General features: G+C 50.0%; 8 protein-coding genes across 8 annotated transcripts; 4 read left to right on the forward strand and 4 right to left on the reverse strand.

Annotated features, from left to right (window-relative positions):
- The first annotated feature begins 453 nt into the window (after window positions 1-453).
- On the forward strand, window positions 454-3,234 carry EJ05DRAFT_393520 (galactose oxidase). Its single transcript, XM_033741345.1, has 4 exons — window positions 454-825; window positions 874-1,095; window positions 1,142-1,393; window positions 1,443-3,234. Exons 2-4 carry the CDS (start codon window positions 911-913, stop codon window positions 3,091-3,093), a joined length of 2,088 nt encoding a protein of 695 aa, XP_033599993.1. The 5' UTR covers window positions 454-825; window positions 874-910; the 3' UTR covers window positions 3,094-3,234.
- Window positions 3,235-3,374: 140 nt separating this feature from the next.
- EJ05DRAFT_501075 (DUF171-domain-containing protein) lies at window positions 3,375-4,647 on the reverse strand (the record flags this gene model as incomplete). The annotated part of the gene is made up of 3 exons (XM_033747068.1): window positions 3,375-4,383; window positions 4,441-4,580; window positions 4,627-4,647. The coding sequence occupies 3 exons, from the start codon at window positions 4,645-4,647 to the stop codon at window positions 3,375-3,377; spliced, it is 1,170 nt and encodes a 389-aa protein (XP_033599994.1).
- Window positions 4,648-4,923: 276 nt separating this feature from the next.
- EJ05DRAFT_501076 (uncharacterized protein) lies at window positions 4,924-5,370 on the forward strand (the record flags this gene model as incomplete). Its single annotated transcript, XM_033747069.1, has 3 exons — window positions 4,924-4,970; window positions 5,023-5,104; window positions 5,161-5,370. The coding sequence occupies 3 exons, from the start codon at window positions 4,924-4,926 to the stop codon at window positions 5,368-5,370; spliced, it is 339 nt and encodes a 112-aa protein (XP_033599995.1).
- Window positions 5,371-6,139: 769 nt separating this feature from the next.
- EJ05DRAFT_393456 (six-hairpin glycosidase) lies at window positions 6,140-8,433 on the reverse strand. The gene is made up of 2 exons (XM_033741344.1): window positions 7,722-8,433; window positions 6,140-7,673 (listed from the first exon to the last, which is right to left on the reverse strand). Exons 1-2 carry the CDS (start codon window positions 8,268-8,270, stop codon window positions 6,207-6,209), a joined length of 2,016 nt encoding a protein of 671 aa, XP_033599996.1. The 5' UTR covers window positions 8,271-8,433; the 3' UTR covers window positions 6,140-6,206.
- Window positions 8,434-10,815: 2,382 nt separating this feature from the next.
- EJ05DRAFT_393656 (uncharacterized protein) lies at window positions 10,816-12,218 on the forward strand. The gene has a single exon (XM_033741349.1). It carries the CDS (start codon window positions 10,880-10,882, stop codon window positions 12,044-12,046), a length of 1,167 nt encoding a protein of 388 aa, XP_033599997.1. The 5' UTR covers window positions 10,816-10,879; the 3' UTR covers window positions 12,047-12,218.
- Window positions 12,219-13,035: 817 nt separating this feature from the next.
- Window positions 13,036-14,630, reverse strand: EJ05DRAFT_393728 (uncharacterized protein). The gene is made up of 2 exons (XM_033741350.1): window positions 13,720-14,630; window positions 13,036-13,671 (listed from the first exon to the last, which is right to left on the reverse strand). The coding sequence occupies exons 1-2, from the start codon at window positions 14,231-14,233 to the stop codon at window positions 13,127-13,129; spliced, it is 1,059 nt and encodes a 352-aa protein (XP_033599998.1). The 5' UTR covers window positions 14,234-14,630; the 3' UTR covers window positions 13,036-13,126.
- Window positions 14,631-15,027: 397 nt separating this feature from the next.
- EJ05DRAFT_501081 (uncharacterized protein) lies at window positions 15,028-15,347 on the reverse strand (the record flags this gene model as incomplete). The annotated part of the gene is made up of 3 exons (XM_033747070.1): window positions 15,028-15,155; window positions 15,210-15,236; window positions 15,290-15,347. 3 exons carry the CDS (start codon window positions 15,345-15,347, stop codon window positions 15,028-15,030), a joined length of 213 nt encoding a protein of 70 aa, XP_033599999.1.
- A 682-nt stretch (window positions 15,348-16,029) lies between these two features.
- On the forward strand, window positions 16,030-18,783 carry EJ05DRAFT_393741 (uncharacterized protein). Its single transcript, XM_033741351.1, has 2 exons — window positions 16,030-17,371; window positions 17,423-18,783. The coding sequence occupies exons 1-2, from the start codon at window positions 16,226-16,228 to the stop codon at window positions 18,530-18,532; spliced, it is 2,256 nt and encodes a 751-aa protein (XP_033600000.1). The 5' UTR covers window positions 16,030-16,225; the 3' UTR covers window positions 18,533-18,783.
- The last annotated feature ends 368 nt before the right edge of the window (window positions 18,784-19,151 follow it).

The raw sequence follows: 19,151 nt of genomic DNA on the forward strand, positions 1-19,151 counted from the left end.
ACGCCTTCGCAGACACCATGTGCAACGCTCTTGCTATGGAGTCGACCAAGCTGCCTCTTACAGTGAGAAAGTGAGCACTACGTCTATGGCATTCTGGAACGAAGTGTATTCAATGACTTGGCGATCCTCTTTCATGGATGATGAAGAGCCATGATCAAATACTGAGGTCGCTACGTGTCACCCAAATCATTCGAGCCTGCCATTGAATCCGGTATGATGATGCATCTGTATCGACCAACGCGGAAACGGCAATTCTGAAGAAGCATGTCAGGTGCCACACGACAATGTGGTCGTACGTTTGCACCGTCCGTTACTGCCGAATTCTTGCTTCAGCGTTAACTACACGTAGCACGTTCGGCACACACTTACAATCAATCTTCTACCCATTATATCTTTCTTCAACAGCCTCAATCGGCATACTTTTGGTGCAAATAAACTTACACACTTAGCCCATAGACACTTTTGTCTCATGCGCCATGAGAGTTTTGCATATTCTCGGTCCCCTCTTCGCGGGCTTCTCGGTTGCCAATATCGTGTTGCACAAGGCACAACCCACATGTGATTACGCTGCAGGCACCTATCATCAATGTTTACGAGGCCAGCGGTGCACCGAACGAAATGAGTATGGGATTTTATGACTCTAGATGGGGTATAGCTCACAGCTACTAGATGTGAAGCCGCTCACGTTCGCAATTATCCACGGCCAGTATCTATAAGAGGAGACCTTACATTACTGGCCCGAGCGCCACGAGACGACGGAAGATGCGGAGCGGCATTTGAGGGCACACTATGTAATAGACGCGGGCCATTTGGGGGATGTTGCAGGTTAGACTTCAACTGCAAGCACTGAATATCATACTAATACCCTGGTAGTAAGACTGGCTTCTGTGGCAGGTCTGACAACCACTGTATGCAATCGAATGGATGTCAGAGCGGATGTCGACTTTCGAAGAACGACGCAGAGGACGAGAACCACAATGATGACGGACCTACACAGACATCACCCCCTAGAGATGATGGGAGGTGTGGGAGATTCTTCGGCGGAGCGATTTGCGATCCTAATGGGAAGCACGGGGGATGCTGCTCTGAATATGGGTTCGTGGTCCTGTATCAGACAGGTTTAATGACTAATAGCATACAGCTATTGCGGTAACACTGATGGTCATTGCTTACCTCCTTCCTGTCAAAGTGGATGTAGGACTGCTACAGCATCAGCAACTGGGCCAACCGATACGGGCGAACCAGTGCTGGCTAGACCAACCACAGCCACTGGACCTCAACCTACAGGCGCAATAACAACCGATGGTAATTGCGGCGTCGATTTCAACTATACCATGTGTGGGGACTGGTACAAAGGTCGTTGCTGCTCAATGTATGGGTATTGTGGAAGCACGTAGGTCATTGCTAGTTGTGGCCACACAGTGCTTGGCTAATTTCCATAGGAGTTCCCATTGTGGAGAAGGTTGCCAGAGACAATCCGGCGAATGTGAGGGTGTTGAACCTGCTCCCGGACCGCGGCCTGCGCCAATACATTCTAATCCTGGTTCTTTTAAGCAAATAGCGGATTCAGGTGTCCCAGCCATGCATGCAGGACTTTTACCCAACGGAAAAGTGGCTTTTTACGATAAAGTGGAGAACTATACCCAATTGAAACTCGATAATGGGCAGTACGCTTATGCTGCAGAGTATGACCCATCGAATGGAAGGGTTACTGGTCTTTCATACAAGACTAATGCATTTTGTGCTGGAGGCGTTTTCTTGGCTGATGGGACTTTCCTTTCTATCGGCGGGAACGGGCCTCTGGAATTCATCGACAGAACGGTCGGCGACGGTTTTCGAGGCTTGCGCTTCTTGCGCAGATCAATTGATCCCTCCAACCACGACGACAAAGACTGGGAAGAACCTGGCAAGAAGCTCAATACTGCTCGTTGGTATGCAAGTGCTCAGATAATGGCAGATGGCAGAGTGTTCGTTGCATCTGGCTCATTCAATGGGCTCAACCCATCCGTATCAGCAAACAACAACCCAAGTTTTGAGATATTGTCCCGTGAGGGTGCTCCGACTACCCAGTCTATACGAATGGAGTTACTCGTCCGGGCTCAGCCCTACTACATGTATCCGTTTATCCACCTGATGCCAGACAGTAATTTGTTCATCTTCGCCTCAAAGTCGAGTGAACTCTTCAATTCAGGACTTAATCGGACCATCAGGGAATATCCGGATCTTATTGGTGACTATCGCACCTATCCTAACACTGGAGGCTCTGTACTTCTTCCCCTATCATCTTCAAATAACTGGGCAGCAGAGATCCTGATCTGTGGAGGCGGCGCCTATCAAGATATTGTCTCTCCGACAGAACCATCGTGTGGCCGTATCATGCCTTTGTCACAGGATCCAAAGTGGGAGATGGATGCAATGCCGGAGGGCCGTGGCATGGTCGAAGCTACACTTCTTCCTGATGGCACTGTGATATGGCTCAATGGATGCAACTATGGTGCTCAAGGATTTGGTCTTGCGAAAGATCCGACAACAGAAGCGCTCATATATGACCCAGCAAAGCCACTTGGGCAGCGATTTAGCCGCGGTGCAAGAAGTCCCATTGCTAGGCTCTACCACAGTGTAGCACTTTTGCTTCTTGATGGTACAGTTCTAGTCGCAGGAAGTAATCCCGTGGAGCAACCAATTCTTCGACCCAGTGCTCAGAATCCATTTGTCACAGACTTCAGAGTCGAGATCTATACACCGCCCTATCTATCAGGTGACAATGCGCAGAAACGTCCAATCAATGTCCATCTTGGCTCGAAGAACTTGGTAGCAAAAACGAATTCGAAATTCACAATCACCTTTTCCGCTGTAGATGGTGCACGAGGAGCAAAGATTGCGCTATACCACGGTGGATTCGTGACACATAGCTTACACATGGGCCATCGGATGCTTTTCTTGGATCACACCGGATGGTCACAAGGAGGTCGAGATCAGACGCTCGAGGTCAGCATGCCCGACGACAAGAATCTCGCGCCACCCGGGCCTTATGTGGTTTATGTGCTTGTGGATGGGGTGCCAGCAATCGGGCAGACGGTGCTGGTGAGCTAAAGCTCCTCGGAGGATATATTTTGGAAGAATAGATTGCATCGAAGATAGAAGGGAATGTTATATGCGATACATACCAGCGCTGCATATCCGATCAGGCCACAAGTGCGCTGTTGGCCAGAGGCGCAAAGGTATGTCGAGGTTTATGTTGTATCATACGTAGCAGCTTCTAGCGGAGGACCACAAGGTGAAAATCAGGCGTCGTTTGGTTGATTGGAGAATGGAAATCGTCTCCTTTGTCAAAATCTTGCATTGCATTCTGCATTTGACTGTGTATGTCGCTGCTATCGACCGGCACTCAGCACATACTCCCTCGTCGCCGTCAACCCTACCCAAACGGCTTCCTCCGTTCTCATAGTTCTGCTGCCCTGCCCTGGTACGAGATTCACCCAAGCGTCGAAAAGGGAGGAGACGTTCGCGCCTGTCACACCGCTTGACTTTAACTCTGTGTCAAACGCAGCGGCGACTTCCAGTCCTGCTACACCACCAAACACTAGTAGGAGATGCTTGAATGAGGGAGGCAATCTTCCTTCTTGGCTCACACTACTGTTTTCTGAACCTGTCGGAAGTATGCTGGTTACACTCGCACCCCTCTCACTCGTTCCTATGCTCACATCATACCCACCCTCCCACTCTGCTTCCGTGAACACTGCGCTCAAACTTGGCGCTGACCGCACGCTGTATCCCCAATAGTAGCCCCCTTCTTCCCTTGGTGCAGCCGGGGAGACGGGTATGGCCGACTGCGGATGCGCCAAAGAAGGCGGCGGGGTGGCAGACGCATACTTGAGAGTTACTCGCGTATTCGGCGGTATGGGCGGGTGTATGGATAGGGGCGTCGGCGTAGGCAGACCTGTATGAATAAGAGTCGTGTGCTGTTCCTCGGCAGAGCTTGAGGAAGAATCAGCAGTAGGAGACAGTGTGACGCCCTCGCGATACTGACACCACTCGTCGGCCTTCATGTGATGCGGCATGTCTAGGCTGGGCAGAGCGCCTGCGTAGCGGAAGTTCTGGTGGAACGGCATGAGGGCTTTGCGTAGGTGGGCCGGGCATTCGAGGTACGAGAGCACCGTGGCGAGGAAGTGGTTTGGGTCGGTGAAGCCGGTGTGTTTGTGCTCTGGGCTGGCGTCTTCGGTGTGGGCGTTGTAGGAGCGTGGGCGTTTGGAGGCATTGGATGGGTTGGGTGAGGCGTGGGTATGGCCGTCGTTGTAGACGACGATTTCATCGACGCAGAAGACGGCGGCGGCGCGAGCGATTGTGCCGGCGAGGATGGTTTGGAGTTCGTGGGTTTGGGCGCTGGGTTGGGTTAGTATGCTGTTGGTGGTACGCTTGTTGGGAGGGAGGAGGACGGACTTTGCAATTATGCTGCCCGGGAGAGCGATACTGACGGTGTAGGCGCGGCCTTTGGAGGGCTTGAAGACGGCGGTCGGTTTGGTTGTATCGGGGATGGAGTCTTGGGATTCTTGGTGGAGTACGACATTGCGCTTGCGTTTCTAAGTCGATTGTTAGCTAGATTAGTGATGGGCTGATCTAATGTACCTTGGAGTTCTGATCCGACATTATGCGTAGCTGTAAAGTGTGTATAGACCTATGGGGTTGAGAATGCTACAAGCTGTTGAACCTCTTGTGCTTCGCCGATGAAAATTCCGGCCCGTATAGTGCTAAATTTTAAGGAGCTGCATAGGGCTGATCATGCGCCACCAACAGTCCTAGATGTGGCTAAATTTAGGCAGCTGCCGCAGGAGTCAAACGCCAAAATCAACATCAGACCTCACTCTATATTTCTCCATAGCTGCTGTTGTCGCGACGTTGCGATACCCACGACCCATATTGAACATGGCCAACAAACCTGCATACGTCGCGAATGGCGAGATCAAGAAGAGGTCAGCTCCACATTACTCAACGACTCCGTATCCACGCGCTAACAGTCTACAGCGCGCCCGTCACAACGCAGCTGTCGGGAGCTGCGGGTACTGTTGTCCTCTTCATAATTCTCTACTTCTGGTCTCTGTTTTCCGTATGACTCTTATATGATCACATTCGAGCCATGCTGGCGCTAAGACGTCCCTGTAGCTCGATGCCTTCCAAGCCGCTCGCGAGTGCCCGTATCGACATGCCGTAACGGATGACCGACCGCAACGCAACGAGGACTGGGGTATTGGGTACCGCACAAATGAATTCAGACGCCCACGTGGAGCGAGAGAAGGAAGACTGCATCTTGATGGTCCCACAATGCCTGGACCTGCGGTTCCGTGCCGCGGTTGCGGTGGTGGATTCATCTAGCCTTGCTCTCGGCAGGTAATGGAAATGACACCAAGAAGTGATGAACGCTGCACTTATAAGGTCGATCGATTTCACTCCCTGGATTATAGTGCTCCCTGGTACGCTAGAGTGAAACATATATGTCTTTTTGTTTGGGATTGAAGGAGGTATGTTTGATACAGAATGGTCGAGATTGTCGTACCCTTGTGGCACATTTATCTCTTTGTCGAAAGTTCCGGTCTTGGACTATGTTTGTATTTGCTCGTAAGACCGATGGCGGAAAAGATATGATCAAGAAGATGTGCTCTTGATTGCCCCAAATGAAGTTAAAGACAGGTAACAACCGCAAAATACTGAAAAGCCTCCACGCAGCAGATACCTTTGATTTCGGACGAATGTCATGGGAGTCCAATTACTCTGGTACCGCATATTTTGACCTCGCAACCCTTTTCGTCGCATTTTTTGTCTCACATAATACTCAGCTTTCCGAGCCTTTTTGCTCGATGTCGAAGGTTTGACCTAAGGACAGTGGCAATCTTTCTTTATAACCAACGCTGTTATCATACCATAGTGCGACCAGATTGTTCTTGCTATGATCACTTAGGAAAGGATACATCTATCAGTCCACTCTTATTTCTCTTTTATCATAGCCTGTCGTTTACCATTCACTGTTTTGTTTCCGGCTTTGTTCTTTCCTGCTCAGCAATAGAATGTCATGCAGATTCTATCTACCTCAAAACCACAGTTGGGCTCACAGCACATTCATGACATCCAAAATAAGTACTATCATGAATTCAAGTATGTACTAGTCCATATCATCTTCCGGACCCTGGTCGCCATTTCGACACTACCATCGCTCAATAAAGCTTGAACTCAACTAACCTCACCTTAACCCCATCCTTCGCTCTGAAGACCAGCCTCACCATATTCGCTGTCGCTACATTCCAACTCGCATTCGTAATCCCATTCGCCACTGCACTTGCATACTTCGCGCCACTAACATCCACCCAAGCACTCCCGTTGTACACCTGCACCTTATAGCTCGCAGGAACATCAAAACCCTGCGCGGTATCTACGAAGAACGCGATCTCCGTACGGGATGTCGACGTCGACGCGCCAAAATCAATCTGGTACCAGACATCCACGCCGTTACCGGCGGGTGAGTCCCAGCCATTTGCAGCGGTAGATTGCGGCCAGAACATGACTCGGCCGTCGATAGCGTCGTGTACGCGTGCAATATCGGCATTGGTGACAGATACGCTGCCAGAAGGGTAGCGAGTGCTGGACAGCGCCTGTATGCTCTTCGCAATGGGAGTGGAGTAATTGGGGAGTTTGTTGCGACTGACAGCGACAGTGAGCCGGGTTAGTGAGTTGGACGATGCGACGATACGGCCGTCAACTTCAACAACTAGGCCTTGCCGGCCATATCGCGACCCGGTCTTGTCCCATTGCACGGCGATGTCGTGGCCGTGGTATGCGATTGTGTCGGCTCGGAAAAAGGAGATTTGGGATGGGTCGGCGAGGGGGTTCACTTCCAGGACATCGTCTGCACGGGCGCGGATGCCAACAAGACCTGAGAGGATGTTATCGATATAGCCAGAGTGGAAGTAGTGATTTGAGCGATCAAGGCCGACGATGCGGTCGCCGGTGGCTGGGTCGTAATTCTCTTCGAGATTGAGGCCGCCTTGGACATTATTAGTGTGTAAGTTGGCGTATGTGATGAATGCCGAAGTGTAATCGGCGATGTTGATAGAGGAGCGAGTATTTGGGTAGTGGTCGAGGACATTGGCGAGAGCGGTCAGGACTTGGGTGAATTGATATGGCCATACTGGACCATTCCACTGGCATTCACGACGGGTGCCTTCGTAACGGTATTGGCGCATATAGTATTGGTAACTCGGCTCAACTGTGCGCAGGCCATGCTCTCCTTTGAGCTCGTTGGTGTTTAACATGTGCTTCCATGCAGAAGCGTAAGTCGCATTGTCGTCAGGAAGATCGTAACCCCAAGGTGCGTAACCGACCAGCTCGCGACCGCGGATAAAGTTGTAGTACTTGACGTAGTCATTGTTCTGATAGGATCGGTCGACAAAATGCTGGAATTGAGAATTCCACAACTCTGACTGGACACGCTTTTTGAGGTTATCCGCGAGTCCGTTGTACTTATCGACTACGCTTTGACTATTGCCTTTCAATGTTGCGATCTGAGCGATAGCCCTTGCATTCGCATACTGATAGCTATTGATGCTAGGACGAAATGCCTGACCACCTCCAAAGCCATCCTGGCCGTTGCTTGCATCGATACTGTTGATGGTGTACTCGGTAGCCTTTCGAAGGTTAAAACGATGAACATTCACTACGACAAAGGAACTTACGTCACGTAATGGTTCAACCCAGTACAGTCCCTTTGACTGGTCCAGCGCATCGTTCCACGCATCCCACACATTCTGCATGTCTCCCAATCTTGCGATGGCAGCATCCACATTTCCATCGACCAGATATGTCTTCCAGATACTATCCGCCATCCATTCCGTATATTGTCTGGGATTACTCTGCGAGCTATACATGAAACGGGCATAGTCCTCTCTGAACCGCCGGTCTCTACACCAACGCCCCTCAGTCAGATGGAAGCCAGCTGCATCGTTCAATGAGCCCCATGGTCCGGTCTGCCACCCGACATCATCGAGAAACTCAGTCGAGATGAAACCCGTAGAGCCAGTATCCCGTTGATGAGAACGGTATATTTGCCAGCGGTAGTAATACACGTCAGTGAGCTGTTTGTTGCTGGACTCAAAGAATGGAATGCGAGATAAGTACCAGGCTGCATCATTACCGAAGTATTGCTGCGATAATGCAGTTTTATCTAAAGCTGCAGAGGTAACGTGAAGTGCCGCCAGCAATGTGATACAGGAGTTTGCTTTCATCGTGGATGACAACTGGGGTTAGGAAGGCTGGAAGTAAGGGATTAGAATCTTGCGAGGTTATGCTAGAGCTTAGTATACTTATAGACTCATATGCATCATTTTTGGATTTGAAGAGGTTCTTCCGGATAGACGGGAGAGACACGTTTGACAACACCCGGAGCACCACCCACCGCCCAACAGCATTGACTGCACATTCGACCTAATCCATGATCGGAGGGACATCATGAATAATGATTGGGTTTGCAGATCTATGAGATCGAAGCGAAGTTTGGCTAGTAAGGGTTCCCATGTGCTCCGGTGGGTTCCCGGTTAAGTTATGTCGGTCATATGATAATGACTTCCCCGGATCGTCTATTGACGGATCGTCATCTAAATAGCGCCAGGATTCCACATATTTCCCCACATTTAGAAGACTATCCGGGGAATCTATGGAGAACTCGTGGTGTGCATGCATTCCTTGCGCACACAGTCAAGACTTGTTCTTTGGTAACAACTTCTTCATCCTTTAGCCATCATTCAAGACGCCAATATGAACGGCTCAATTTGTGTATCGTTGCTCGGCCAATGTTACATCGTATTATGGTTAGCACTGGAGCAGGAGTCTTCTAAGGCACTCACCCTTTCAGACTTGCTCGCTTTGATACAATGAAAGTCTCATGGAACGGCGATTAGAAGCGAGCTGATTCTGCTAACTTCTAATACGATATTACATGAACTCGAAGGTCTTCACCTTTGTCAAGAATTAGGATATTGGCATGAGGTAGGAAGCGAATCTGGACTGTAGAGGCATTAAGCCGGGTACACTTTCGCACCACACCTAAATGCTTGGGGTTTCTGTAATACCCCTTCGATCTACTCAAGATCAGTGGAAGGTCATATTAGAGATATTCACGAGGTCAGACTATAGGATTTGTCAGTAGAACCTTTGCTGACCATCGAAAGGCTGAAACATTTCGTCCATCCCCTGCATCGAGGTGGGACCACCTCTGACAATCGATAAACATGGACATGTTGGTGCTCCGTTCACTGGAAAGAGCTGACAACGGTGCATCCAGGCAATGCTCCTGATTGGACAGCCTTGTTCAGCAGAGGTCGTGCGCCTCTTGCCTCAATATATTTACGATTCACAGCCGCTGCATGATCCTGGCTATTGTGTTGAGCATTCGTCGTAACCATGCAACGATGGCTGAAGAGGGAAAGAATCAGCGGTTTCGCGCCAGAGGAATGTCGGATGGGCGATTGGGATGCTTGGATCGACGAACAAAGTGGATGCTGTGCCACAGACGAGGCTGTAGGACGCTATGGTCTGTTCAGACATCAATCTCCTGAGGTAGATAAAGACTGCCCCGTAGCAGTCCGCTAGGCGTTCATGAACGGTAACGGATTTTTTTCGAGCCAATGCAAATCCCCTGCATATGAAAACCTGTCGAAGAACTACCGCAAGCTATCAAAACAGGATCTGCGACAGCAATAATACCAAACAACAGACCTCGAAACTCTGTCCTCTCATCCGCTTGCTACGATAACAAGGGTCATATAGACCTAGATGTCGATTTGCTGTTAGAAATCGAAATGAGCTCCACCCGACCTTCAATCGAGATGCCACACCTTATGACGGCCTTGTCGGAAGAGAAGAGGCGAGGGTCAAAGGGGACGACTCATGACGACCAAAACACAGAGCCCCAGGAACAGCAAACTGTCGCCAATGCAGACACAAGCATGGGCAGCTCTAGCTACGAGAAGTCCCGGCACGGCAAGAACAAAGTCAAGGCCAGGGAAAGAGAGATATCTGCTGAAGACGGTGATGACGATGATGCCGATTCCGGTCTCATCAAGAATTTGTTTGGGAAGGGCAAAGCAATAAAACGAGTCGTAAAGGTTACAGGCAAAGGTGTAGGATATTGGGTGAAGAACAAGCTAGAAGATATGTGTTGCTGCTTCAATGATTAATGTATGATATGGGCTGGCAGCCCGTAGTGATCAGATATGTAGCTAGTTGTGATAAGAACAAATTGGCCATCCGGATGATAATTACTGTCCATCCATGTATGCGAACACTAGCGCGGTGCACGGCCCAGCTCAGCCCTAAATGTTCACCTCGAACAGCATGAAGCTCGCTGGACTTTCAAATGCTATACGACCTTTGTCATGGCTGAGATTGCAGCAGTCTCACCTGCTACGGTCGAGAGGAAAAGAAAGAACCTCGCAACTACAAATGATGGTTCAGCCTACAACAAGCGTCCGCGCCCAGATTTCCTATACACGCGCGAACCTCTCACCGACATAGCGCATCTTGGGCATCCGGAGCTTGAAGAGGAGGATGTACACGTGAAAGGTCCGGAGCGAAAAACGACACACTCGAGGAGCACTATTTTTGACCTACGAGACAGGACAACGAACGTAAACCGCGGAAAAGTCGATGCGGGTTCGGGCCAAAAGTTCAGCCTGCCTATTCCTGAAGGTGAAGGCAGCGCCTCCGACGAAGACACCGATGCAGTATGGAAGTACATGAGAGCTGTGAGGTAAGCTTTATTGCACCCGGTCATGATCGATATTTCTGTTTGACACGATATAGTTCCAATGTTGGTGGGACTACGTTTTAAACTAACATGTGCACTAGGTCTGAAGCTGCTCGACTCCCCAGCGTAAAACGCGCTCCCAATGCAACTCGGGTTGAAGATCAAGGTGACGAGTACACGATAGATATCAACGATGAAGGGTACTTTGAGGATGGGGCGTTCGTTGCTGGCAAGCGAAAGCAATGGCAACCAGATCGCCTCGAAGGTGAAACCGACGAGGATTATCTCGAGGACAAATCAGAGGAAGAGGAAACTTCGATATCGCCACAAGAGGCATACTACGAAGACCTGAAAGTCAGATTCCTACAACACCGCGCGCTTCTCAGCACGACCCCTCCTCTACCACGTATCTCTGCTCTCAAAGCATCTCAGCCGATATGGATACCGGACCAGGGCCAATCGCTACAATGTCAGGCCATTGTAGAAGAAAATGATCCTGTCCCTGCCCAGGTAGCTTCTATGAACATTGAGACTATCTTTAGACTGCTTAATATCGTCGCGAGATCGTTGGTCCCAGGAGGTAACATCACTAAGAGACAGAGCTTGTGGATCTGGAGCTTGCTGGCGCGTCTACCGGATGCTGGAGTTATGGATAACTGGAATGTACACCGATGGAGACAGAACATTGGCAAAAGAGCTGTGATACTCCGGGCTGTGTATGATGAGCGGTGTCATCAATTGGCACGGAGATACCAGCTTTTGGACGAGAATATCGCATGGGACGATGCAAACTTCAGTAACAGTGCTGAAGTGGACCAGGTGTCAGAGAGAACTACCGTTTCTGGTGATGCCATCAAAGAGGATTCATGTGGAACTGAAATGGTGCCGAAAGATGCTGTTGATGAAGACGAAGAGCAAGCTATGGACCTAGAGTCGTCTGACGAAGAAGGAGAAATCGACGAGCTAGCCGAAGCAAAACAAGAATTACTACAAGCTCTGAGTGCATCCGAGGAGGCCACACAGTCGTTGCAAATGGAGAGCGAGAGCCTGGGAAAACAGGACACCGACAGTGAGCTCAAAGGCATGTCATCTACCTCTAAAAAGTCCGCGCCTGCCGAAGACGAGGAGCCATTTCCGAACCTTAACACACGCGTCACTCTCGACATGATGATCACAGTTATCGGTGATCTGTATGGCCAGCGAGATTTACTTGAATGTCGAGCGGACTGGGACGAAGACGAAGAATCGTGTGTATGATTTAATGCAGATACCCTCGACGACGTAAACGATGTATTAGCAACATTTCATTTGAAGCAGAGCTTGACCTTCTATGTTAGTGCAACGTTATGAGTCTATTCATACAACGATGTTGGTTCTCGAACGTCCACTTCGCCACATTATCAGACATGCAAAATATGTTTGCAATCATTCACACGTTCGCAAGCCACCGCAAAACATCGTACCCCACACCATATCTATCCCTTGAACAAGGGCAGATCAATCTTCCAGATCTGCAAATCATCGTATCTGTTCTCTGTTGCCCATCAAGACAAAGTGAACGTAGTACTCTCAAGCGGCACGGAGCAAGAGCAGCGCCCTGTTCAAGCATCAGGAACATCACTCTCTAAGATCCAATTTTCTCTCGGAATCTCTACTTCTACCGCAGTCCGACCCTTGCGCGGTGGTGTCTCAGCCACAATTCCCACATTACGGAGTGCTTCTTTGCGTTTGCGATTTGCATCGCGGATAGCTGAAGGAGACTTGGTGAACTTTGAGATCCTGGCGATGGGGCGGGGAGCCTGAGCCCGTGGAACGCAGAGAGCGTTTGCTTGAGTGCAGCGGAGGCAGGACATTGTCGTGGCTGACCCTGACAGTCCGGATAATACAGACGGGCGCTGGCATCGCACGTGACGATTATGGCAGCGCTGACATGCAGCTTGGTGCTTTTGGGAGGTGTTACATGCTGGAGTCGGTGCAAAGATGTTTTCGGGGTCTCCCGCTGTGACGGTGCCCGTGAACGCCAAAGTTTCTGCCATTGGACTTCCAGAAGGCCTAGATTCGATAGCAACGTGGCTGAGGATTCGACGAAAGGTCTGAGGCTTGGTATGATGCAAAACTGGAGACTGGCTCACTTCTTCTTGTTGATCGCCCAACATGGATGCTCCGATATCCTCGAGGCTCGCACTCAGGGCTTGCCCAGAAGGCTTCTTCGGGGGAGGAGGGTCACAGGGAGATGAGTCGCGCCTAACACTGGCTCCAGTAGATGGTTTATATCTAATTGAGACACCATACGGCTTGAATATGGAGCTAGTTAAGGGGTCAAGACCTTGTTGAGCGTTAGCTGTGGAGTTTCATCATACACGTGCGAAGTTTACCTTGTCCGGCACGCCAGTTCATGAAACCTGGACTGCCTATGAGGTCTGCGATTGTGGTGGTGTTACGAGTTGCTCCAGAACCTATTTTCGTACGAGCTATTTGCGTTTGCAGTCCTTCAGCTTTTTCCGTCTGGATTGATTCCCGCTGGCCAAAGCTATTCTGTGCCGCGTTACTGAGTGGTGTAGACGATGTATTTATACGAGTATCTTCCAATATGGTGGTTTGATCAGAAACACTTGACAGGATATCATCGGTCTCGCTGTCAGTAATGGTCAATTCAAGAGACCCAATGGGCTCTACCGAGAGACGCTCAATAAATCGATTAAGAGATTTATGGCCACTTGTTCGAGCAGCGTTGATCCCACCGGTATTATCACGTTCGTCGGTATTTATGTATTGATCATGCTGTGAGGCATTTGAGTTGACTGGTCTAAAGGGATCGTCTTCATGATCTGTGGATGTATTATAGCTCGAGGGCAGCTGTGTGAGCTGGGCGTGACTATGGCCTATGTTTGTTCGATCAATTACTAGGATATACTTGAAAAACAACCTACTGTGCGCTTCATATGTCGGGAAAGTGTGACTGGCTCGCCCTGTGTTTGATTCTGCCCGCGCCCTGAAGCCACGAGATTCTCTCGCGGTTGAATAATTCTGTTTCGGGTGGAAGCCCTCATGCCTTTCAAGTATTGGGGTATTTTCTCCAATAAGGGTTCCTGGAGACACAATTTCTAGATCGCTGGCCTCCCAGGAGTCCGGTACCGGGGTAAAGTGGCGCGAGCTCGACGCGTCTGAGGCTTTGGTGTCCTCAAACATCGGGACAATGGATCTTGATTGAAGGCTTACTGCTGATGTGGTGTATCTTGGATCTATGCTGCGAGACTGTCTCTTATTCGTAGAGCACACCCCTGACGCCGAACTCAATCGCTGAAGCAGTCTAGCCTTTGCCTCAGGGCCGTAGCGCTGAGCGAAGCTTTCAAACTGTACCGCCAGGTCATCAGAATCACGAAAGTATGTGCTGAGCTTGCCTGGTAGGGGAGGCGGGGCCATGGAGCCGCGATCGAGCACCATCGAAATATAGTGAATCGGAAGGAGGCGCCGGTGGAAGAAAACAGAATACAGAGATTTGTGGTTGTAAAAGGCTTTTACGACGCGTACTCTCGACCAACTACTACACGTGATTGAATTCGTAAAATCCAATCTGGTGCCCGGGCCTTAGCGCTATGGGAAAGTGAATGAGACTTGTTGTGTCGGGTTATTAAGTGTTCATTTGGACTCGGCCGTTCTATGGTATGACAGAAACAAATCGGTTTACGAGATCTGTTTGCCACGAGGCTGCTCGCAATTCCATATCCTGATTGCAGTCAAAGCTCAACGCACGAAAACTACACATCGGCGTGCCCTATGGTGGTTATTCTGGAAGTCTACGCTCTAGATTGGAAAGTGTGACGCCACACATGAGCGGGTAGGAATGTCGTGCATCGTTATCACTTCATGCCTGATCTGAACGAGTTTTGAAGCATATCAGCATCTTAAATACACTCACCACTACCAGGATGACCGTGAATCTGTCCAGATTCCCAGCGCCATGCTTCAAAAACACATATTTACAATGCACGTATGCATACCCTGCAAGCCTCCATAGTTATACAACGAGTCGTTAAGATCTCTTCAATCTTCATGTCATCACGCCGTTTCTTGTGCACGCTGCCACCGTACGTGCTGTTGGGGCATTATAAGTGGTCGTTGGTAAGCTCTTGCGAAAGCTCGATTAGCTTGCAAGGACGAGTCTGTTCGAATAACGGATCCTATTGACATGAAGAAGCTTTTCGAAGAGTCAGCCCGGTCCATGTGAGCGGAGGGATTCAGTACCCAAACGTGGCTCCAGATCCAACCATGTATTGTCCCAATGTTCTTAGCATTCCGTTCGGACCAGGTCCAAATCGAATTATGTTGGTTGCACCAAAGATAAAGCCAATGATCAATCCGACAGCTATAATCCATGTCAGGAATTACAGAGGATATGCGCTCGCAATTGAGTACGTACAACCCCCCATCATGCCTCCCATCTTCACTGCGCGAAGTTAGCTCAGCAAGTGAATAGCTAGCGAGCTCATCGATTCCTACGTTTATCGAATGTTGACGGCCCTGCTTGCCCGCCTGCGTTCGATGGCATTGGAGGCATGGCGGCGGTTGATAGTTGATGAGACTCAATGTCAGTCTGGAACAAAAGGGACAACAAAGTTTATGGATCCAAGATGCGGCGACGCAGAGTAAATGCGGGCTGAAGCTTTGACATCGCGCTTAAAGCTTCCAGCATAGGCTACATCAGACGACGCTATGCCTGAGCTGGACAGACTGCACGTGATATATACCTGCAAGCACGAGTTTCGAACAACAAAGTTTGTGAGAGTGGTGCATTCACAACATGCGCAGTCATACCAAAAAATCTATAGCAACTCGACTTCACTTGAATTCCCACAACAAGGCCAGGTCGTTGTGAAAACTCGCGTCCATCCGCTCAGGCGTCTCTGTAACGTCTTGACAGGTGACTGGCGCTTCACTTTAGCCGCTCAGCGTTAGCGAGCCCGACTCCTCAGACCGACCAGGCCAACATATCTCATTCCTAACTTTCTCGCCATAATCCCTCCTCTATCCGCATCGACATCCTCACTCTCCCCTACATCCGTCGGTATTTGCTTCGATTCTATAGCTGACACTGTGTGTCCTGCCTTCACCTAGGCTGCGTTGTCTACATCCTCGTCGCGCTACAAGGCACTGACGTCGCACCTGGCTGACACGGGACAGCACACGACCGTCTCGTCCACGGCGACCTACTTCCTCCGATACAAAAAAAAACTTAGTCGCATATTAATATCCTGTACTCGCTTTGGTCTATGGTAGAACGACGGCATCGCTTTCGCTTGTCGACGTTGTTATTGCTTGATTTAAGGGGCGTCGTGTCGACGATACACACCAAGCGACGGTGCTAAACGAGGGCTCGAGGCACCTGTACAGTCCCGAATATACCTTTAAGAGCCGTCGTAGTTGCCAGTCTTGCAGATGACTGCAGTTGCTCCTCCGCCAAATTTCCAGCCCATTTCCCGAACAGGATGGAGCGCCTCTAACAACTCGAATGGAGTAAACCCTGACGACGTGTCGAGGATGTTTATGCCCCCGGGTGGAACTCGTCGAGGCGTTCAGCGCACGCCTTCATCATCCTCTATATCATCCACTGCATCCAATGGAACCATCACCTCAACCTCCCTAACGACTAATGGCATATCACAATCCCCGGCTACCGAAGGTCAGAACTGGACAGCAAAGAAGAAACCTACCCGAGGCCTTTGGCCCGCGTCAGAAGCAAAGCCAGTGGCAGGACTGTCAACAGCGCGTCCACAGCCGATTGCTTCTGCTTCATCCGGTCCGTCTGCAGCCTCCGCGATGAATGCGCTTCATTCTCCATCTCCACACATGCTACCCTCACAAACCAATGGGCAGTCACAAGTTCAGACAAATGGGCAGCCGAGAACTTCTCTACAACCTGAAAATACCGCGGTACTATATCTCATTCCCATGAACGGTACTTTTGAACGGAAAACAATCACAGTACCGTTTTTCCCCGAGGTTTTAAAAATTGGTCGCCAAACGAATCAAAAGACACAACCCACTCCTTTGAATGGATATTTTGACTCGAAAGTGCTGTCAAGACAGCATGCTGAAATATGGGCTGAAAGAACCGGCAAGGTCTGGATAAGAGACGTGAAATCTTCCAACGGTACATTTGTCAATGGACAAAGACTGTCTCCAGAAAACAGAGACTCAGAGCCACAAGAACTTCGAGAACAGGACATGTTGGAGCTGGGTATTGATATTGTTAGTGAAGACCAGAAAACGATTGTTCACCATAAAGTGGCTGCCCGTGTTGAACATGCTGGCTTTTATAACACAAACGGTCAGAACATGCTGGATCTCAATTTCGGAGATCTGGATTCTCCCAATGCCAATGGGCTTATGGGAGCAGGTTTCGGGCAGAACATGGGTCCAATGCGCTCGCGACAAGGCAGTCAAGGAACCATTGGCAGCGCAAGGCTTGGTTCTGCAGCCAACAGTATGGCGAACAACAACATGGGCGCTATGGGTCAACAGCGCCAAAACACTTTCTGGCTACAGCCTATCTCCATGGAACAAGTCGTCAAAAAATTAAACGTAAGTCAAGGTGTACGACGCCAAGATATGAGTCTCCTAACCCCTTATCAGGCCGAACTCAAGCTTGCAAAGCAACAAACACAAGATCTACAGCGAGCATCCCACTCTATCGAAACCATGCTGACCACCGAGCCGAAAAAAGAAGCAATCAAGTCTCCCCAAGCTTCGCATAATCCCCTCATGAAGCCCTCCCCCGTCAAAGGGGACATCAAGGCACGCTTTTCAGATCCACCTGCACCACCACCACAGCAACCGCTCCCGGAGAAGCCTGATGCGGCGAGCTATATTCCTTCCTTCCGGAGGACTGACACAGAGAAACCGAAAAGCTCAAACAGCTCACCAAGCCGGTCTGGGCGTTTCGAAAATTTCTCACCCATCAGTTCGTTGGTTGATCCACAAAGCGCTGCTTTAGCCGAGGCATTGGCCGCCGCAAAAAAGGATCTGGAAGCGCAGAACATTAAGTTGAAGGAATTGGAACAGATCATTGAACAAGAGAAGCGTGCCAGGGAAGCGGCTGAAGAAAAAGCTCTTCGTCTTGAAGCCGAACAAAGGAAGGAACTCCTATCACAGCATGGCTCTGTGGCGACGTCTGAGATACCGGTCAGGATTGCGGACGACGCGCAAGACGACGAAACCCTAGTTGACACTGAGTCCGCGAAGGCATCTATGAGCTCCTCTCCGATTGAACCAATTGACCACACCGATGCTCTGCAAAAGCGACTTGACTCTATGGTTATTGAAATGTCGGAAGTTCGCCAGCAAATGGAAAGATACCGCCAACGCGCTGAGGCTGCAGAAGCCGAGAGCACGAGAGATCGCGATACACTCGCCGAAATGGTTGACAAGCTCCGGGATCAACAGAAGAGCAAGGGCGGTGTTATGATGAAACGACTACGGAAGACACAGTCAAGCAGCAAAGAGAAGACCGAAAGCGGGGAAGCGAACGGCCATGTTGCTGGCACCACACCCGCGAGCGAAGTTCAGAGAGCAGAAGAGCTCGCACAAGAATTCAGTGAAGCCCTTCAGCAACTTATGGCACAGGACTCGAGGCGAGACGAAATTATGGTTCATAAAGCCCCAGTCGCAAGTATGGTCAGTATCGTGTTGATCGGCGTTGGGCTCATGGCTTGGCTTAATAGCTGGCCGAAGATTGAGCGTTGAACTGCTGAGCCATCATTGAAGATACTACGAACGCCAAGGAACACATCCAGCGGCGAATAAGGACGTGTGGACTGCTGTGTCAACACAGACACACCATCCCAGACCCGCCGCAGCAGCAGCAGTCATCTGGCAGATACCACACTGCTAAGATGACATAAATGTCGAAGCATTATTGCTATCAGCAGCAGCGTGGATTCTCGGAGACAGGGCATAAAATCCTTCTCCATCATCTTGACCCGCTCACCCGTACCACCAATTTAATCTGGGTCAGACGCTTTGGCGGCATTACATACGGCATAAATCCGGCGCCGAGCACACTACATTCTTGGGGAACACATTTTGGCGTTCTGGTCTTGGTTTTTAGGGTTTGGAATTGCGAGGTTTGGGCTCGGGTTCGCAAAGGTCGAGAACGAGCGGATTGTACTATCAAACAGCTACAGGCTCGTCGTCGCGAGAATACCAACTTGGGCGTTGCGGCTCGAAGAACAAGCTAGAACGAACATTATCTTGACGATCGCCTGAGAGTCAAGAAGCTTTTCTTTGTTATTCTTTTCCTTTTGTACGGATCGAGAACGGATTCGACGGGTGCTTGGGAGAGGATAGGACTGAAACACATGGT

This window comes from Pseudovirgaria hyperparasitica, assembly GCF_010093815.1.
Source record: "Pseudovirgaria hyperparasitica strain CBS 121739 unplaced genomic scaffold EJ05scaffold_9, whole genome shotgun sequence".
Classification (NCBI taxonomy): Eukaryota; Fungi; Ascomycota; class Dothideomycetes; order Acrospermales; family Acrospermaceae; genus Pseudovirgaria; species Pseudovirgaria hyperparasitica.

Coding starts and splice junctions, on each gene's coding strand:
- EJ05DRAFT_393656 (XM_033741349.1), top strand. CDS start 10,880: ATGTGCACTAGGTCTGAAGCTGCTCGACTCCCCAGCGTAAAACGCGCT.
- EJ05DRAFT_393520 (XM_033741345.1), top strand. CDS start 911: ATGCAATCGAATGGATGTCAGAGCGGATGTCGACTTTCGAAGAACGAC. Junction 1,096..1,141: donor GGATGCTGCTCTGAATATGG/GTTCGTGGTCCT, acceptor AATAGCATACAG/CTATTGCGGTAACACTGATG. Junction 1,394..1,442: donor TATGGGTATTGTGGAAGCAC/GTAGGTCATTGC, acceptor TAATTTCCATAG/GAGTTCCCATTGTGGAGAAG.
- EJ05DRAFT_393728 (XM_033741350.1), bottom strand. CDS start 14,233: ATGGTGCTCGATCGCGGCTCCATGGCCCCGCCTCCCCTACCAGGCAAG. Junction 13,672..13,719: donor CCCGACATATGAAGCGCACA/GTAGGTTGTTTT, acceptor GAACAAACATAG/GCCATAGTCACGCCCAGCTC.
- EJ05DRAFT_393741 (XM_033741351.1), top strand. CDS start 16,226: ATGACTGCAGTTGCTCCTCCGCCAAATTTCCAGCCCATTTCCCGAACA. Junction 17,372..17,422: donor AAGTCGTCAAAAAATTAAAC/GTAAGTCAAGGT, acceptor ACCCCTTATCAG/GCCGAACTCAAGCTTGCAAA.
- EJ05DRAFT_393456 (XM_033741344.1), bottom strand. CDS start 8,270: ATGAAAGCAAACTCCTGTATCACATTGCTGGCGGCACTTCACGTTACC. Junction 7,674..7,721: donor GGGTTGAACCATTACGTGAC/GTAAGTTCCTTT, acceptor AACCTTCGAAAG/GCTACCGAGTACACCATCAA.